General features: G+C 36.3%; 1 protein-coding gene and 1 pseudogene across 2 annotated transcripts; both read left to right on the top strand.

The window, feature by feature from the left end:
• Positions 1-160: 160 nt before the first annotated feature.
• On the top strand, positions 161-2,036 carry LOC137744485 (xylan glycosyltransferase MUCI21 pseudogene; annotated as a pseudogene).
• Positions 2,037-16,865: 14,829 nt separating this feature from the next.
• Positions 16,866-19,384, top strand: LOC137745817 (xylan glycosyltransferase MUCI21-like). Of its 2 annotated transcripts, XM_088680754.1 has the most exons (4): positions 16,866-17,504; positions 17,622-17,681; positions 17,901-18,011; positions 18,063-19,384. In XM_088680754.1, the coding sequence occupies exons 1-4, from the start codon at positions 17,264-17,266 to the stop codon at positions 19,214-19,216; spliced, it is 1,566 nt and encodes a 521-aa protein (XP_088536880.1). In that variant the 5' UTR covers positions 16,866-17,263; the 3' UTR covers positions 19,217-19,384. The 2 variants fall into 2 exon arrangements, with proteins under 2 accessions (XP_088536880.1, XP_068341929.1); XM_068485828.2 differs by having other exon boundaries at positions 17,901-19,384.

Genomic DNA, 19,384 nt, shown 5'->3' with positions numbered 1-19,384 from the left:
GTTACTCATGATCGTAGTTTTCAATGGTGATAGATTTAACAATTTTCCTCGCATTCTCATTTCCTCCTTCTGCACATCATCGTATGATTTTGTCGTTGATTCTCTTTTTATTTATTTAATAGGTGTTTAAACTTTAAAGAGAGAAAAAATCCGTGCAGAAATGAAACCATTGTTGATTAAATCTGAAGTACGATGTTTTTTTCCTTTTAGGAGCCTCGAGAGCAGGAGGGTAGCTTTATTGATTAAAACAATATTTGTTTCCAAAATGCAAAGCAAATAAAATAAGGAAAACTAATGAAAATAGTTTGAAAACTTTGAATTTTAACGATAAGGACAGAATAAAGGGTAAAATGAATAGTATCAAGATTGATTTTTTAGTGTAAAAATGTCATTTTTCGTTAAAGCGAACAGTACCGGGAGTTTTTTGTTAAAGTTCCCAATAAAATAAGGTGGTGTTATTCACACATCTACTTTTATCTCACACACCCTGTTCAATTTTTGGTCGTTGGATCGAATAAATAAAAGAAGATCAATGAACAAAAATTAATATATGAGAAGTAAAATTAGGTGCGTGAATAACACTATCCTAAAATTAACTAATTGTTGTAACAAAAACAATTTGTTATCTCACCAAAAAAAGTAAGTTAGGATCCAAGCTAGAACCAACCATCCTGAAGTATAGGATATTCTAGGCATTTAAACTGTTAGCTCCTTGTTTAAAAATATAAGATTAATATTTCATTGTTAAAATACTCGAAGCATCCCAGACTGCAGAGCACCCTCTATTTTTGGCTTGAAAAATAGGGTGAATACCTAATCAATTAGCTACTAAGTAAGAAACCAGTATTTGAGAAGTAAATCATTAACAAACACATAAATAGCAGCTAAGCAGTACAAGTGAGCTATTTATAGCTTTGATTGCACGCTAAGCTTATTGATGAACAGCCTTACACACCCATAGTTTGCTAACACCAACATGTTTATTTCAGACTTAAGTTATGGATAGATTTGTCTTGTTTCCTCTTTAGCTGGTTTGTTAGTTGTAAAATCAAGGTTGTTTTGTCCAATACTACGCTCACACCCCACACTATACAATACATATTATTGACTACATCCTATATCTACTTTCTAAATATAATTTATTTTACTACATATTTTCCAATACTACGCTCACAGCCTGCCGCCACCCCTCCCCACTCCTACTCTCTAGTCTCCACTCCACATCAAGATACTAGAACCCATTGCTTCCCTGAGGCCATTGTTGGTTTGAGAATTCATCATTAGCTGAGTGTGAACACCACTGATGGAGGGACATAAGAGCATTGTTGATTTCCGAAATCTTTTAGACCGAGCTTACCTCCCTCGAATCCGTATCCTAATCCATGAAGAGGAGGAACGAAAAGCGCAGGAGAAGTTCTTTGAGTCTACGTGCCACACAGGGAAAATCCCTTTAAAAATGATGATGAAGGTGCATGAAAAAAGTAAATCAACCCAAGAGGCCTAAACTTGCGATCATGTCTAGAAACGGATCGAAAGCAATAACGAATGAGAACTTGTTAGTCAAATGGCTGAGAAAATAGGGTTTCACGTCCAAGTTTTGAGGCCGAAGCGCACCACAGAACTAGCAAAGATTTATCGGGTCCTGAATTCGAGAGATGCCATGATCGGAGTTCATCGAGCTGCCGTGACACATTCTTGTTATGAGGCCTGGCTCGGGTTTTATCCAAATTAATCCAATTGCAACTGCATGGGCAGCTGAGGAATATTATGGTGCACCTGCAAAGAAGCTTGGTTTGAAGTACATTGGCTATGAAATTCTTACCACAGAGAGCTCACTGTATGATAAATATGAAATAGGTGATCCCATTCTTGCAGATCCAACAAGAGTGACAGAACAAGGATGGCAAATCACAAAGAAGATTTATCTGCAAGGTCAAACCGTGAGATTGGATCTCATAAGGTTTAGGAAGCACTTGGTTGGTGCTAATTTATTCTCATCATTAACCATACTAATCCTGGATTGGACTTTAATGTAAAATATCATACATGTAGATGAATAATAATATAACAATCTTTCCACAGCATCTATGTATTTATCAAAGGGATCACCCTCACCAATGTCAATGGCTATGCTTTTATAGGGCTAATGGGGTCCTTCAGCCATTTTAAATTACAAGAAGAATGAGAAAGATGTTCATAATTGGCCGGATTTTATTTAGTCCAACGATTGTTGTGAATTAAAATCTTTGGGAGAACATGTCAATCAGATAAATGAATAAACATATGAGATTAAGATAAAAAAATCTAAATCAACGGTTGATAAGTGATAAAATCTAACTTTATTAGAATTTAATTTTGTTTTAGATTGAAGTGTTAAACAAAATTTAAGATAACATGCCTAAAATTAACTTAAGAAAAGTTAACAAAAAAAAAAAACCATTATTTTGTACTACCAAAATAAATACCCACATAAATAAGTATATAGTCCCATATAGAGCCAGGAAAATATATAACCTCCATTGAGAGAGATTATTTTTAGAGCCTAAAAATTCAAGAGCTTTAAAATAGACTATATCCACAATTTCTTTTTTTTGGTTAAATTATATCCACAATTTTTGTAGCCTCATGAGAGATGCTCTAAGAACCCTGCAAATAGGTGCAATTAACGGTGCACCTAAAGTGCAATAATTATGTTACATAAAAGATACAATAATAATCTGGCATGTAATGTTTGTTAACAATCTCTCACGTATAATTCAATAATAACATGCAATAACACTTAGGCATAGAAGGTACGTGCATAGTATCACACAAGGGTACATTTACAGTCTCGCACATATTGTACAATATAGGTGAGTGAAACCATAACATGAGAGATATTAATTTTGAATATTGTGAACGACAAGCTTGATACAAATTTATTCTCCAACCATTTGTGTAAATATCATTATTTTAAAAAATGTCACAATTCCTAAACCATATTGTAACCAATAAATAAACCTTAATAGCAAATAAAACAAGTATTATTGTTACTACATACCTTAAGGTAACCATACAAATGTAAATACATTGTAATGAAAGTCACCCACACTAGCAGTAATTGCACTATTGTCAGTATTTTAAGAAAAAATGCTAGTATTTTTTACCTTTTCATTTCAACTTTTTCACTTCACTTAAAGTCACGTGTATCCCCTAGTACTCAAAAACTAAAATTTTAATTATAATAAAATTTCATTATTATTTTTTTTTGAGTAAATTGTAACAATGGTCTTTTAACTTTAACTTAATTAAAGCAATGGTCCCTCAACTAAAAATCAATTATCATTGGTCTCCCAACTCATCAAAATATGCAACTATGATCCTTCAACTAAAAATTCATTACTATTGGTTCCTCAACTTTAATTCAATTGGAGAAATGGTCCCTCAACTTTAACCCAATTGGAGCAATGGTTCATCAACTTTAACCCAGTTGTAGCAATGATTATTCCAACATAACTCATTTTGATAAGATTCTAAAGAAGTTGACGAAAAGGACCATAGCTACACGTTTTGATGAATTGAAGGACTCCAATTGTAGCAATGGTCCTTCCTATATAACTTATTTCTCACTTCACTTAAAGTCACGTGTATCCCTCCTAGTACTCAAAAACTAAAATTTTAATTATAATAAAATCTCTTTTTTTTTTTAGTAAATTGTAACAATGGTCTATTAACTTTAACTCAATTGGAGCAATGGTCCCTCAACTAAAAATCAATTATCATTGGTCCCTCAACTCATCAAAATGTGCAGCTATGTTCCTTTAACTAAAAATATATTACCATTAGCCCCTCAACTTTAATTCAATTGGAGAAATGGTCTATCAACTTTAACCCAATTAGAGCAATGGTTCTTCAACTTTAACCCAGTTGTAGCAATGATCATTTCAACATAACTCATTTTGACAAGATTCTAAAGAAGTAGAAGAAAATGACCATATCTACACGTTTTGATGAGTTGAAGGACTCCAATTGTAGCAAGGGTCATTCCTATATAACTTATTTCTCACTTCACTTAAAGTCACGTGTATCCCCTAGTACTCAAAAACTAAAAATTTTAATTATAACAAAATCTCACTATTTTTTTTTAGTAAATTGTAACAATGTTCCCTTAACTTTAACTCAATTGGAGCAATAGTCCCTTAACTAAAAATCAATTACAATTGGTCCCTCAACTCATCAAAATGTGCAGCTCTAGTCTTTCAACTAAAAATTCATTACCATTGGTCCCTCAACTTTAATTCAATTGGAGAAATAATCCCTCAACTTTAACCCAATTGGAGCAATGGTTCCTCAACTTTAACCCAGTTGTAGCAATGATCATTCCAACATAACTCATTTTGATAAAATTCTAAAGCAGTTGACGAAAAGGACAATAGCTACACGTTTTGATGAGTTAAAGGACTCCAATTGTAGCAAGGGTCCTTCCTATATAACTTATTTCTCACTTCACTTAAAGTCACGTGTATCCCCTAGTACTCAAAAACTAAAATTTTAATTATAATAAAATCTCACTATTTTTTTGAGTAAATTATAATAATGATCCCTTAACTTTAACTCAATTGGAGCAATGGTCCCTCAACTAAAAATCAATTACCATTGGTCTCTCAACTCATCAAAATATGCAGCTATGGTCCTTCAACTAAAAATTTATTACTACTAGTCCCTCAACTTTAACCCAATTGGAGCAATGGTCCCTCAACTTTAACCCAGTTGTAACAATGATCATTCAAACATAACTCATTTTGACAAGATTCTAAAGAAGTTGACGAAAAGGACCATAGCTACACGTTTTGATGAGTTGAAGGACTCCAATTGTAGCAATGGTCCTTCCTATATAACTTATTTTGACAAAATTCTAATAAAGTTGACAAAAATGACCATATCTACACATTTTGATCAGTTGACAGACCAATGGTAATGTATTTTTAGTTGAGGGACCATTTCTCTAATTGAGTTAAAGTTAAGGGACCATTGCTACAATTTACTGATAGTATACTAAACTTTTAATTTATAAATCAAAAAGTAATTAAGGACTTGTTTGGTACTCTACTTGAATCCAATTTTTTTAACTCAAAAACAATTTTCAAGTTTTAGGCCTTAAAAATTTGTTTGGTAGGATTATTTTAAAAAACCGAACTCAAGATTAACTAAAAAATATAGTCTATTTTCAAAAAAAAAAAAAAAAAAAGAGTTTTTATAGTTTTAAAATTTAAACTCATCCCTTTTTTTCTCTCCCTCCTCCTCTCTCACTGCAAATCTATCTCTCTCTCTTTTCTTTTTTCTCTCTCCTTTTTTTTTTTTTTTTTTTACTTTGTTCGTCTCTCATTCAATCCACTCTCTTCATTTTCTCAATTCTTTCTTTCACTCCTCTTCCTTTCTATCTCGTCCAATCCTCTCTTCTTTCTCTTTCATTCAATCATCTCTTACTTTCTTTCCTCCTCTCTCCTCTTTCTCCCTCTCATGCGACCCCCTCTTTCTTAATCTCTTTGTCTAGTTTAAGTCGTAAAATTTAAAAATTTAAATTCACAAAGCAATCAAGTTTTTAGTCTTAAAGAAAATTGTTTTCAAGAAATATTCTTAAGAAATGTTTTGAGAAATAATAAAAAAAATTTATATAGGGTACCAAACAGACCCTAAGTTTCTAGCTTTGCATGCTAGTAGAATACACGTGGCATGAGTAGATGTGAGAATGTTGAACTTGAAATGTAAGTGAGAAGATTGTTAGCACTCTCTTATTTTTAATTGCATTATTGCCTGCTTGGTAGATTTATCAAAGATATAAGGAGAAAAAAGAGTTTGTGATAGGAGCATATTTATGCGACTTAAATGGCTTGTTCTCGTACATTTACGTTATGTTTCTTTAGTTATTTTAGTTCTTTATGCTTCTTTTGTGTGTTTTCAGGTTCTAAGGGCAAAGTATGCAAAAGGATGCCTTTTGGAGCCTTTTGGAGCAAATTAGAGATTGGAATGGATATCATATGCTTGGAGCCAAAAGGATGGACGAAATTGAAGACTTGAAGTAGGAAAGTTAAATCCTAAAAAGACCTCATGTTTGAGCATCATTGAAAACTCCTACGCATTTTAGAACACAAAAACAACATTCCTAGCAACCTTAGGACATTGTCGTGTGTTTCCTTGTGTCTCCCTTCCTTGCCATGCAAGGAAGGGCTTTGTTCCCTATTTTAAATACTTAAACACTACCACTTATCATTCACCACATATCATATCATACATTCATTTATCACTTATCATAATCATTCACTTATCACTTAACATATCATACACTTATCACTTATCACTCATAATCACCTACAACATCCACCTACTTCACCTACAACATCCACCTACTTCACCTACAAATGACATAGCCATATGTTCCCTCCACTACTCCTATAAATACCCTTGCATTCATTCATTCACTCCCCATTCAATTCACATCTCATTCACAACACAACACCCCTCAAACACTTCCATTATTCCCTAGCCGTGAGCTTCCCATCTTCCCCTTAGAATCCAAACCGTGAGTCCCCCTTCCACCATTCCTCATCCATTTCCATAATTCCCCAAACCTCACCTTAGACCTTGTGCTACAACAACGAGGAAGATAAGAGGGCCTAAACGTTCATACAATTCAAGTTTGAGTTGTTGGAATGTTTAGGTGTTTCTTTGATTTCAAAGTTTAAATTCAATTCTCTTTGTTTTGTACGTATGAGGAATGGAAGAGAAGAGTGCCTAAACGTTCATACAATTCAAGTTTGAGTTGTTGGAATGTTTAGGTGTTTCTTTGATTTCAAAGTTATGAGGAACTAAACCCCCTTTAGCTAGGGGGTGATTCAAAATACATGTTTATGCTTGCATTATGAATTGATTACTTTTGGTTGGAATTTAATAAGTTGTGGATTCAATTTGTTTAACCGTTTGATTGATAACTTATTTATGAATGTTTATTAAGAATGCGCGCTTAATTTTCATGCATAAATATGACGCTAGAATATAAGTGAATTTCACCTAATCGTAATGAACTTATATTCACAAGTAGTGGAGGTTGCTTATAAACAATCGCGTTAAACGAATTCTTGGCATAAGTTTCATGCGTATTCCATAGTAACGAATGCCTCGTCGATGTTTATGATTTCCGTTGAACTTAATGATCTTTGTTGAATGTCTCTATCATGCGTATTCCATAGTTAGGGACTTTGATTAAGAATAATTTGGTTGTAATGCGTATTCCATTCAATCCAACGAATCTAGGGAAATCTGAAAGTTAATTTAAGCGGACCTAATTAACTTGGAGCATTGAGTTTCATAATTTATCGAAAGACCAACTGAGAATCAATCTTGTATGCAAGTGTAACATGTGTGGAGAAGAACCCCTTGGCTATTCCATCATCCATATTTTATTCACATTCATATTTACATTCTGTTTTAATTGCAATTTGTTCATTTAGTTTAATTTTGTCAAAACCTAAATCCCTCTTTACTTTAATGTCAAATTAGTTAGAAATCAATTTAGTTTGTGTTTTTAAGAGTTTTGAGTCTTTTGAACTTGTTAGAATCTGTTTAGTTTATGTTTTAAAGTATTTTTGAATTCTTTGAGTCTAGTTTAGTGTTTTATATTGTTTTTACGTTTTTAAGTCAGTTTCCAAGAGATTAACAATCCCTCCTAATCCCCGGTCTAGAACGATCCCTACTTGCACCTATACTACAATTTGACAAAAAGAGGGTTTAATTTGTGCGCGTATAAAACTCGCATCAAATTTTGGCGCCGTTGCCGGGGATTAGCAACTTTGCTAATCCCTTGGTTCTTTTCTTTTTTTTGGTTTAGTTGTTTTCATTTTAGTTTCTAACTTAGTGTTGTTTTCTTTGTTTGTTGTTACTTTTGATATTTGATTTAGTTCTCTTTCTTTGATTTTAGGTACTAGAGAAGTAAGATATGGATTTTGCTAGCATTCAAGCTCAATTGGCAAATCTTACTTCTAAATTGTCGCCGTATGCGGAAAGGACCACAATGCAGAGTGTCCCTACATTTGGTGCTTCATATAGGCAAGGATTTCAAGCCAATCAATGTCCACAAAGAGATTGGAGGGATCATTCAAACTCTATATGGTGGGAAGATCAACAAGTTCAACGTGAAGCATATTGGCAACCATATGAGGAGTTCTATTCAAGACCTATGCAGCCACCACAACTTCATATGCAATATGCTCAATTAAATTCAAGTTCGCCAATAGATTATAATCAAATTCTTAATGAAATAAATTCTTTGGCACAGGGGTCACAAAATCAAGCCAAGGAGGCTCAACAAGAAGCATATTGGCAACCATATGAGGAGTTCAATACAACACCTATGCAGCCACCACAACCTCCCCCACAACAATTCCAATCAAGTTCAAGTATGTCCATGGATAATGATAAAAATTTTCAATTACTAACCTCTTTGACGCAGGACGAACAAAATCAAGACAAGAAGTTGGGTAAATTGGACGAGCAATTTGGGCAGATTATGGAGTTCATGAAACAAATTCAAGAGCAAAGTGAACTCTCCAACTCAACTATTGAAAACTCGAAGGAAGATTTTGAAATCCATAATGCTATCACTTTGGGAAGTGCTATGGAGGTTGGAGCTGACCTAAAAATGTCCAAACATAGCCTAGAAGTGGATGAAGAGCTGCTAATTGAGGAGGAGGAAGAAGACATGCACACGGCAAGGGTAGAACAACCCTTGCCGCAGCCCCCTAAGCCCTCTAAACCACCCACCACCAGTAAGGACGTCCCAATTCCATGTTATTCTGATGTTATTCCACCCAATGTCCCTTTTCCTAGCAGGTTTTTGATTCCCAACCAAGAAGAGAGTAAAAAGGACATCGTGGAAGCCTTCCCAAAGGTGCAAAATGCTATTCCAATTCTTGGTGCAACACAGCAAGTTTTAGATGGTGTTGAATTCTTCAAAGGACTTTGTACACCAAGAAGAATGATTCAAGAGAAGGTAGTGGCTGGAGAAGATGTAGAAGGCATCAAAGAGGACATATTTGAAACCACAATTCCCAAGGAAGTTGGATTTTATGACACGGGACAAGTCATAACTTTCGAAGGGGTGTTTATTCTGGAGTTCATTTTGGAGCACACAGGTAAGCCGCCTCCCCGAATTTCAATTTTCTTTTATACTAACATGTGGTTAATGATTCAGGCACCCAATCTGGAATTTAAACTATTACCGGATCATTTCAAGTATCACCGCCCATTCAAAGATAAATTCCATGCCGTTTGATTTTATTTATGTAAAAAAAAAAAAAAAGAAAAAAAAAAAAAAAGATACTAAACATGGAGAAAGATGAAGCCTTCACAGAGGATGTTTACGTGAAGCCCCGCTACGAGGCGTCGAAGCAGAAGGAATAGAAGCGGAAGGCATAGGAGCGGAAGGCGCAGAAGCGGGAGGCATCGGAGCGGAAGCCATCGGAGCTAGAGCATTCCAGGCCTCAATACTTGGCCAAGCGCTGGATGACCCAGGAAAAAGGTGCCTCTGGAGACAAGCTGCAAGCCTTTGACGGTCACTGTGAATTCGACCCTCAGATTCTTGCAGCTCATCAAGCTTTCTCTTCATGCCCGACGAATAGTTATTTGCAAGCACATGCAAACTTCTATTCTCGTACTTAAGCTGCTGGATCTCTTGCTTAAGACTCTCCACCTCTGCCATCAATGATTCCACCTGACGGGAGCGGGCAAGCAGGCGTTGGCCCATGTTGGACACAGAACTCGCACACTGAACACTAAGTGCGAGGGACTCTTGAACGGCCAACTCATCGGACCGTCCTGACAGCAGCCTACTATCTTTTGGAGTGAGGAGGTTCCTAGCTACTATTGTAGCTGTTGTGGCGTCCTGCATCACGGAGTCTTCACCTGTAAGAAGACCGTTAGAAGATAAGAAAGAAGGGCGTCATACGTTACCTTGACGCGGCGCACCCGTATCACTGCTAAGGCTCAATTCCAAGCTAAGGTTCGATGAGTTTGCCATTTTTCAAAAGTGTTCAAAGAAAAGGGATGGAGTTAAATTTCAAAGGGCCGGAGTCGATCTTCAAGAATGGGAAATCTTCAGAGTGTGTTTGTTGTAGTGATCGATAGCTCAATAAAAAAGCCAAGGCGACGCGTCCACCGATTCAAAAAGCCGGAATTTCCGGCGTAATTTTGGCGACGCTTTCTCGACTTTTCAGAAGACGCGTTCAACTTTGTCAAAAGATTTCTTCTTTTCAGACAACACGTGGAGGCCATCACCGCAACTACATATCTTTAGCCGACAAGCGCAAAGTTCGGCGACGCTTTCTCTGCTTTTCAGAAGACGCGTGCAGCTTTGTCAAAAGGAGCCGCATCTGCACTACCACGTGTCGTTCAGAAAGCGAAGGGGCGTCGTTCAGAAATCGAAGGGGCGCCTGCTCAGAAATCGAAGAGGCGTATTCAGAGATCGAAGAGGCGCCACTATTTCAAAAAGCCGGAATTGCGGGATCAAAACGTTTGTCGACAAGGGTAAAAAGTACCACCACTTGATATTATCTCTATATATGTCGACCTTCGTCTTTTATGGCAGGGCAAACCTGAAGAAAATGCCCACCTCTCCCTCACCTCTGAGGGCGCACTCCCAGCAAAGCCTTTCAAAATACTCAATTCTTTCTTCTTCCCCAAAGATGATACCAGATGCCTGGAGTACAGATGACCCAGGAGGAAACAGCACAACAAATACATGTGCTGATTCATTCACCGCTTCTTCAAAAGCAAAGGTATCTCATATCATCAAGATCAAAAGCAAAAGTATCTCATATCATGCTCTTTCCCTGTCTTTTTCTTTGTCCTTGTTCTCACTCGCATGGCAAAGTAAAAGAAGCAATCAGCCGGCACTTGGAGTCAGTCTTCCGATCTGGAGCCAACTGCCTGGAATCTATTCCTGATTGCTTACCTAGCGTTGCTCTCGAGTAGTCATCTTCAACAGTTGATACACTTCCGGAGAAGGGACCACTTCTGCAAAGGGGAGCGAGTAAGGCAAGTGAAAATGATACATTGAAGCATGTGGAGACAAACATAGGCTGAGTTATCCTCCAACCCTTTTCAATACGAATTGGAAAGATTGAACAAAGAAACAGACCAAAGGGGTAAGCTCAGACCTTCGGGGGAGACCAAAAAAAACCATCATGCTGCCCAGTTCAAGAAGTAGCACAAAGGAAAATCAACGATGGGCAGAAACCAGTTCAAGAGTAAGCCTGTGGAATCACAAAGATCAAAAGCCTCAATGCAATTACCAAGGAGAAGATGAAATTTACACTCTATAACCAGATTTGCGTCTCTAAACTCTTCTCTTTGTTAATTACATTCTGCCATGTTTAGTATGTTTAAATGTTTTTTGTGTGTTTACTTATGTTTTGTGTGAACCATATGCTTAAAACATTGAGGACAATGTTTGATTTAAGTGTGGGGGGGGGTAACTAAGTTTATTTAATGCAAATTCGTGGGATTTTATCACCCATAACTTCAAATGTTGTTCCTTGCTGTTTTAAGGTGTTTTTAAGTTGTTTTAGAGTGTTTTAGTGTGTTTTGTTTTATAACTCCGAAAATCACATAAAAATTTGAAAAACTTGTTTTAAAAACCCTAAAAAGAGTGTTTTGAGTCGTTTTTGTGTGTTTGTGTCTTAGGGTACCTTCCAACACAATGATAAGGATTTGGTTTATAATTGCATGACGGTTAGAAAGAGTTATAAACATAGAGAAAAGTATGATTTACTCTTGGTATATGCTTGGTTATGGTTATAATGTATGACTTCACATGCAATCATAAAAGAAAAAAAATTCGTTTTTGTAACATGCTTGAAGGAAGGAACTCAAACAAACGCTACAACCCTGAGAGACTTGAGCCTATAACGTTCTTTGGAGAGTTTAATCTGTGATTTCTTGTTTTCTAAAGTCGTTGCATGATCTCATTATTCTTTGCTTGGTTACTACTTAGAAGGCGTTTCATCATATAGTTCCAAATGCTAGAACTCATGCCCATTTCATTCAAAGCATGTTATTGATTTGCATAACACATATTCAAGAAGAAGTTGTGTAGTGACCACCACCATAGCCAAATAGCCTTACTTCCCATACTTCGTATATGTTGTAAGTTTTAACCCCGTTGAGCCTTGTTTAGCCTTTATTCTTTGTTTACCCACATTTTCCTCACCTAGCCTAGTTTAGGACAATCCCCACCCTTGTTCTTAAAAGATAGTGAGCATGACTTAATTGAATTCCTTTTGAGTTACATTATGAAAGAAAATAAGTGTGGGGGAGAGAATGTTTAAGTGTTGATGTTTTGAGATTCAAAAGAAAAGAAAAAAAAAAAAAAAAAAAAAAAAAAAGAGAAAAGAAAAAAATGAAAGAATAAGTGATTGAAGAAAGGTTCCAAAACACCAATTCTGGGTGTAAATTGTCTAAACTCTCTCTTTTTGTTCAAAAGTTGAGTTTTCATTCAAAAGTGAATTCTAAGTTGATTCAAATGCTTTGCTCACTATTTCTTTAAAAACCTTTGTTTTCCATATCCCTTCTTTGTTATCCACATACCCCAAGCCCCGTTACAACCCTTGACTTCTATCTTGAGTGTTGTGTATTTCAATTTGTGGAGTTTGAACTTGGTATGGGCTTATGGTGTCACTGGTTCTCGCGTCTAAGTAGTAGCATTCCATTCATGAGATCATATCTAAACATGCTTATTAACTCCAGAAAATGCTTTCCTTATTATAACATATGTGAGTGTTCGTCTACATGTTTACATCAATCTTCTCACATATACCTAGTGTAGGGTGTGTAGTCAGAAAATCTGTGTGAAAAACGAGAGTACATCTAGTAAGAAATTGAGGGAATTCTCTAAGGCATGTTACTACATTCAAAACATGGTTTTAAATGCTTAATTGTGAACTAGTATGTGGTGACTATGAGTAAGAATGTACTTAAGTGTAAAGATGGCTCAAATCTGTAAGAATGTACTTAAGTGTAAAGATGGCTCAAATTTAATTTGATGCGAGTTTTATACGCGCACAAATTAAACCCTCTTTTTGTCAAATTGTAGTATAGGTGCAAGTAGGGATCGTTCTGGACCGGGGATTAGGAGGGATTGTTAATCTCTTGGAAACTGACTTAAAAACGTAAAAACAATATAAAACACTAAACTAGACTCAAAGAATTCAAAAATACTTTAAAACATAAACTAAACAGATTCTAACAAGTTCAAAAGACTCAAAACTCTTAAAAACACAAACTAAATTGATTTCTAACTAATTTGACATTAAAGTAAAGGGGGATTTAGGTTTTGACAAAATTAAACTAAATGAACAAATTGCAATTAAAACAGAATGTAAATATGAATGTGAATAAAATATGGATGATGGAATAGCCAAGGGGTTCTTCTCCACACATGTTACACTTGCATACAAGATTGATTCTCAGTTGGTCTTTCGATAAATTATGAAACTCAATGCTCCAAGTTAATTAGGTCCGCTTAAATTAACTTTCAGATTTCCCTAGATTCGTTGGATTGAATGGAATACGCATTACAACCAAATTATTCTTAATCAAAGTCCCTAACTATGGAATACGCATGATAGAGACATTCAACAAAGATCATTAAGTTCAACGGAAATCATAAACATCGACGAGGCATTCGTTACTATGGAATACGCATGAAACTTATGCCAAGAATTCGTTTAACGCGATTGTTTATAAGCAACCTCCACTACTTGTGAATATAAGTTCATTACGATTAGGTGAAATTCACTTATATTCTAGCGTCATATTTATGCATGAAAATTAAGCGCGCATTCTTAATAAACATTCATAAATAAGTTATCAATCAAACGGTTAAACAAATTGAATCCACAACTTATTAAATTCCAACCAAAAGTAATCAATTCATAATGCAAGCATAAACATGTATTTTGAATCACCCCCTAGCTAAAGGGGGTTTAGTTCCTCATAACTTTGAAATCAAAGAAACACCTAAACATTCCAACAACTCAAACTTGAATTGTATGAACGTTTAGGCACTCTTCTCTTCCATTCCTCATACGTACAAAACAAAGAGAATTGAATTTAAACTTTGAAATCAAAGAAACACCTAAACATTCCAACAACTCAAACTTGAATTGTATGAACGTTTAGGCCCTCTTATCTTCCTCGTTGTTGTAGCACAAGGTCTAAGGTGAGGTTTGGGGAATTATGGAAATGGATGAGGAATGGTGGAAGGGGGACTCACGGTTTGGATTCTAAGGGGAAGATGGGAAGCTCACGGCTAGGGAATAATGGAAGTGTTTGAGGGGTGTTGTGTTGTGAATGAGATGTGAATTGAATGGGGAGTGAATGAATGAATGCAAGGGTATTTATAGGAGTAGTGGAGGGAACATATGGCTATGTCATTTGTAGGTGAAGTAGGTGGATGTTGTAGGTGATTATGAGTGATAAGTGATAAGTGTATGATATGTTAAGTGATAAGTGAATGATTATGATAAGTGATAAATGAATGTATGATATGATATGTGGTGAATGATAAGTGGTAGTGTTTAAGTATTTAAAATAGGGAACAAAGCCCTTCCTTGCATGGCAAGGAAGGGAGACACAAGGAAACACACGACAATGTCCTAAGGTTGCTAGGAATGTTGTTTTTGTGTTCTAAAATGCGTAGGAGTTTTCAATGATGCTCAAACATGAGGTCTTTTTAGGATTTAACTTTCCTACTTCAAGTCTTCAATTTCGTCCATCCTTTTGGCTCCAAGCATATGATATCCATTCCAATCTCTAATTTGCTCCAAAAGGCTCCAAAAGGCATCATTTTGCATACTTTGCCCTTAGAACCTGAAAACACACAAAAGAAGCATAAAGAACTAAAATAACTAAAGAAACATAACGTAAATGTACGAGAACAAGCCATTTAAGTCGCATAAATATGCTCCTATCAGTTTGTACTTTTAGAACATTAAAGTTTTAGTTTAGTAGGTAAATAGAATCCAGATGTAAATTGATGAGTAAGAAAAAGGAAACAAAAAAAACGTAAATATGAATTGTGGCTAACATTTCTCTAGTTGAATACTTCTAGATTTTTAAATTCCACAAAAGTCTTGATATGTCCTTATTGAGTGCGCTTCTCTTGATGTGGTATTTTTTTGTTCAACACCCTTCATCATCTTGTTGAAAAATCTTGGTAAACATTAGACAAATATAAGACACAAAGGATAAGGATGCCATTTGATGGAAGAGACACAAAGTCAAGAACGGAAACCCATAATAGGCTTCCGTACGGCCAATAAAATTTAGAGAGTTTTGACGAAAAGTTCGCGGTATTGTTTATTTTAACGAAAAATCGCATTTTTACACTAAAAAGTCAATTCTGGTACTATTCACTTTACCCTTTATTTTATCCTTATCATTAAAACTCAAAGTTTTTAAACTCTTTTCATTAGTTTTCCTTAAAATTTTATATATTAGCCAATTGCTACCAGTGATGGGCTTATTAAAGACAGCGAATTTGCATGAAAAACTTTATTACTTATTATAGGGACACAAAACCATTAGAGAAGCTTAGTTGTTAGTTTAGAAAGGCTTTATGATGTCGCACAACTCTACAATTTTTGAATGAGATCATTTTCTTTTTTATACAACGATATTGAGCATATTAAGTGATCAATATTTGATATTAAATTTTCTATTCACAAGATTCAAACTGGAAATTTTATACATACAAGTGTCTAGCGATATTTCTCTACACTTGTAAGTGAGAGGTCTTAGGTTCGATTCTGGCAAAAAGAGAATTTGAACCATATTATTGTTGGAGGTGCATTGTCTGCCCTCCCATTTCCATACTCTCCTCATACCCTCCTGTGATGTGTGGTCATGGTTAAATCACGTCAATATTTTATATTAATTTTTTATAGAAATAATAAAACAAAAAGTAATAGGAATATAAAATGTTGACGTGACTTAATCATGACCACACAAACAGGAGGGGATATGGAGAGTATGGAAATAGGAGGGCAGACAATCCACCTGCATTATTATTAGCTCATTGTGAGATTAAACTTAATGCCAAAGGTAAAAATGAGTGTATAGAAAATTAGTCACGTGGCTCAAGTAGCAACATGGGAAAAGAGAGAAGAATTAAGAAAACATTGGAAATCTAAAGAGGGTTGAAGTGACAAATAGAAAGGTAGGAAAATGAGTAATCAAAGCAAATACCTATATTTGTATATTATTTTTAAACTGATCATAGTCTTGTTCCAATGTTAGACCAAACGTGGGATGGGATGGGACCATATATATGCTTACTTATCTGCAAAATTCTGTTCTTTACTTTCAGTGGCCAATCCACCATCTTCCTTCTAACTTGAAGCAAGATCTTGATTCCCGCCAGCAGTCAGTTTGCTTTGCCAACTAGGACACAGCTCCCGGAGGCACGTGTCCCTAAGCGCGTGGGATAACGAGTTGTACACTAATTTTGAACACTTGCCGTAAGAAATCAGCCAGCCAACCCAATCGAGGATGCAAAGAAAAAAAATAAGGATCACATCACAAGTTTCAAGTCTCCGCTGCTCTCTATACGCATTTGACTGCCAGATAATTTAATTAAATTAGTACTATGATTTGATAAAGTTTTAAATTTGATTCTGATTTAAAACGGTATATTATTACTCATTTGTTATGAGACTAAACTTATTCGTTGTTTTTAGTGTATTGTTAAAAAAAAAGAAAAAAAATTACCAAACTTGGAGCAGAGACGTCCCTCAATTAAATTAAATTTAAGCCTCCTTTTTCCCCTTTGTCAGCTCCTTTCCATTTCTCGACTCCATCAAGGCATTAACCCATCTTCCTCTCTCTAGACTCTCTCTCTCTCTCTCTAGAAAGAAAGAAGCAGGCAGCTCCTCAATAAACAAACCCATCTCCCATCTCTCTCTCTCTCTCTCTCTCTCAAACATGGGGGGGAATCCAAGAAAATAGCTTTACTTTCTCTGCTATTTGAACATCTCTCTCCACTCTCGATTGACCAAAAAAAAAACATCTCTCCCCATTCCTCATCCGGGGTTTGTTCCCAGTCCATCAAACTCTCTCTCTCTCTCTCTCTCTCTCTCTCTCTCTCTCTCTACAAAACCCAGAAAGAAGAAAAAACAGGGGAAAGGAAAAATAAAGATCAAAGCTTTTTTTTTTTTTTTGTGCATAAGAAATAATGGGGCGGTATCAGCGGCATCACCACCACCAGTGGAGAAAAGTTGACAAGCCTTGTGCAGCAGCAGAGGGAGATGAAGACTCACAGACCACTACCTTTCTAATGGAGTTTGCAAACTCTGGTTATTATTACAAGAGAACAAGTCCAAAGCTTCTCTATCTCCTCTTCATCTCCTTCCTCTCTTGCAGCTTCATCTTAGCCCCTCATCTTTTCAGCTCCAACACCACTTTCTCTCTTCTATGTAAGTCTCTCTCTCCCCCCCCCTTCTCTCTCTCCTGTCTCTCCTCTCTCTCATATTTTCTTTGCTTCAATCTTGCTGCATGTGTATGAGTGTGTTATCTTATTGGGGTTTTTGTAGATTCAACACCAATGGAAGATATGAATGTAAATGGTCCCTTGTGTTCTTCAATCTCTAATGGTGAGTGCTCTGCCTTTCCCTTTCTCTTTTGATTATTTGGGTTTTCGGTTTTCTCAGACGGTATTGATAGACTGCTAAAGGTGGTCACTGTTTTATTTGAGCGATGTTATAATCTAATCTAAAGTACCGGGAAGGGAAACAGGATTTTTCAGATGCTTTTGATTATTGATGTTTATTTTGTTAATACAAATTAATTGTAATTTCTGTCCGTGCCTTCAGGAACTATATGTTGCGATCGAAGCAGTATTCGTTCAGATATTTGTGTAATGAAAGGGGATGTAAGAACACACTCTGCTTCCTCCACTATCGTTCTCTACCGATCTAAAGAAGGAAGTAGCTTCCAAAATCATGTTTCTGATGTTGTTGAGGAAAATGAAGAAGATGAAACCGAGGAACTCAGGCACACAAAGGTCAAACCGTATACGCGGAAATGGGAAACAAGTGTCATGGATACCATTGATGAATTACAGCTCGTTGCGAAGAAAGACACTCCAGGGATGCACCACCGGTGTGATGTCCAACATGATGTTCCGGCAGTGTTTTTCTCAACCGGGGGATATACCGGTAATGTCTATCACGAATTCAATGATGGGATTATGCCGTTGTTCATTACTTCCCAGCGTTTCAACAAGAAGGTTGTGTTTGTCATTCTCGAGTACCATAATTGGTGGGTGACGAAATATGGAGACATTGTTTCTCAACTGTCAGATTATCAACCTATAGATTTTAGTGGAGATACAAGAACTCATTGCTTCCCTGAGGTCACCGTTGGTCTGAGGATTCACGACGAGCTCACTGTGGATTCTTCACTGATGGAGGGAAATGTGAGCATTGTTGACTTTCGAAATCTTCTAGACCGAGCTTACTGGCCTCGAATTCGAAGTCTTATTCAAGACGAGGAACGGGAAGCACAGGAGAAGCATTCTGCGTCTCTGGCATCCGAGAGCTCTTTCGAACCTGAGAGTGAAGTGCAAGAAGATCAATTCAAGAAGCCTAAACTGGTCATCATATCTCGAAATGGATCAAGAGCGATAACTAATGAGAATTTCTTGGTTAGAATGGCTGAGCAAATCGGGTTTGAAGTTAATGTTTTGAGACCTGACCGCACGACAGAGTTAGCAAAGATTTATCGGGCCCTTAATGCGAGTGATGTGATGATCGGGGTTCATGGCGCTGCCATGACACATTTTATGTTCATGAGGCCTGGGTCTGTGTTCATCCAAGTTGTTCCCCTAGGAACTGAGTGGGCAGCGGAGGAATACTATGGGGAACCTGCAAGGAAGCTCGGGTTGAAATACATCGGCTACCAGATTCTTACTCGAGAGAGCTCGTTGTACGCCAAATACGATATGGATGATCCTGTTCTTAGGGATCCACAGAGTGTAACCAAAAGGGGATGGGAGTACACAAAGAAGATCTATCTTGATGGCCAAACTGTGAGATTAGACCTCCCAAGATTTCGGAAGCGATTGGTTCGTGCTTACGATTACATCTTCCACAGGTTGAACAATCACCCCCATCTTCAATCACAGTAATTCTGATGGTTTTACTTACATTTTTTACCTTGCATGAATCATTTTGAAGGTTGTAGATGCATAAAATGTGTACTAGGAAGATTATTGCTGTATATAAATGTGACCTTTGTAAATTTAGAATTGCACAAAGACACTTGATTTTGGTAAATACTTCGATGTTTTGAGCAA

Source organism: Pyrus communis, chromosome 12 (genome assembly GCF_041283825.1).
Source record: "Pyrus communis isolate YQ-2024b chromosome 12, ASM4128382v1, whole genome shotgun sequence".
Lineage (NCBI taxonomy): Eukaryota > Viridiplantae > Streptophyta > Magnoliopsida > Rosales > Rosaceae > Pyrus > Pyrus communis.
This window is presented reverse-complemented; position numbering and strand designations above follow the sequence as displayed.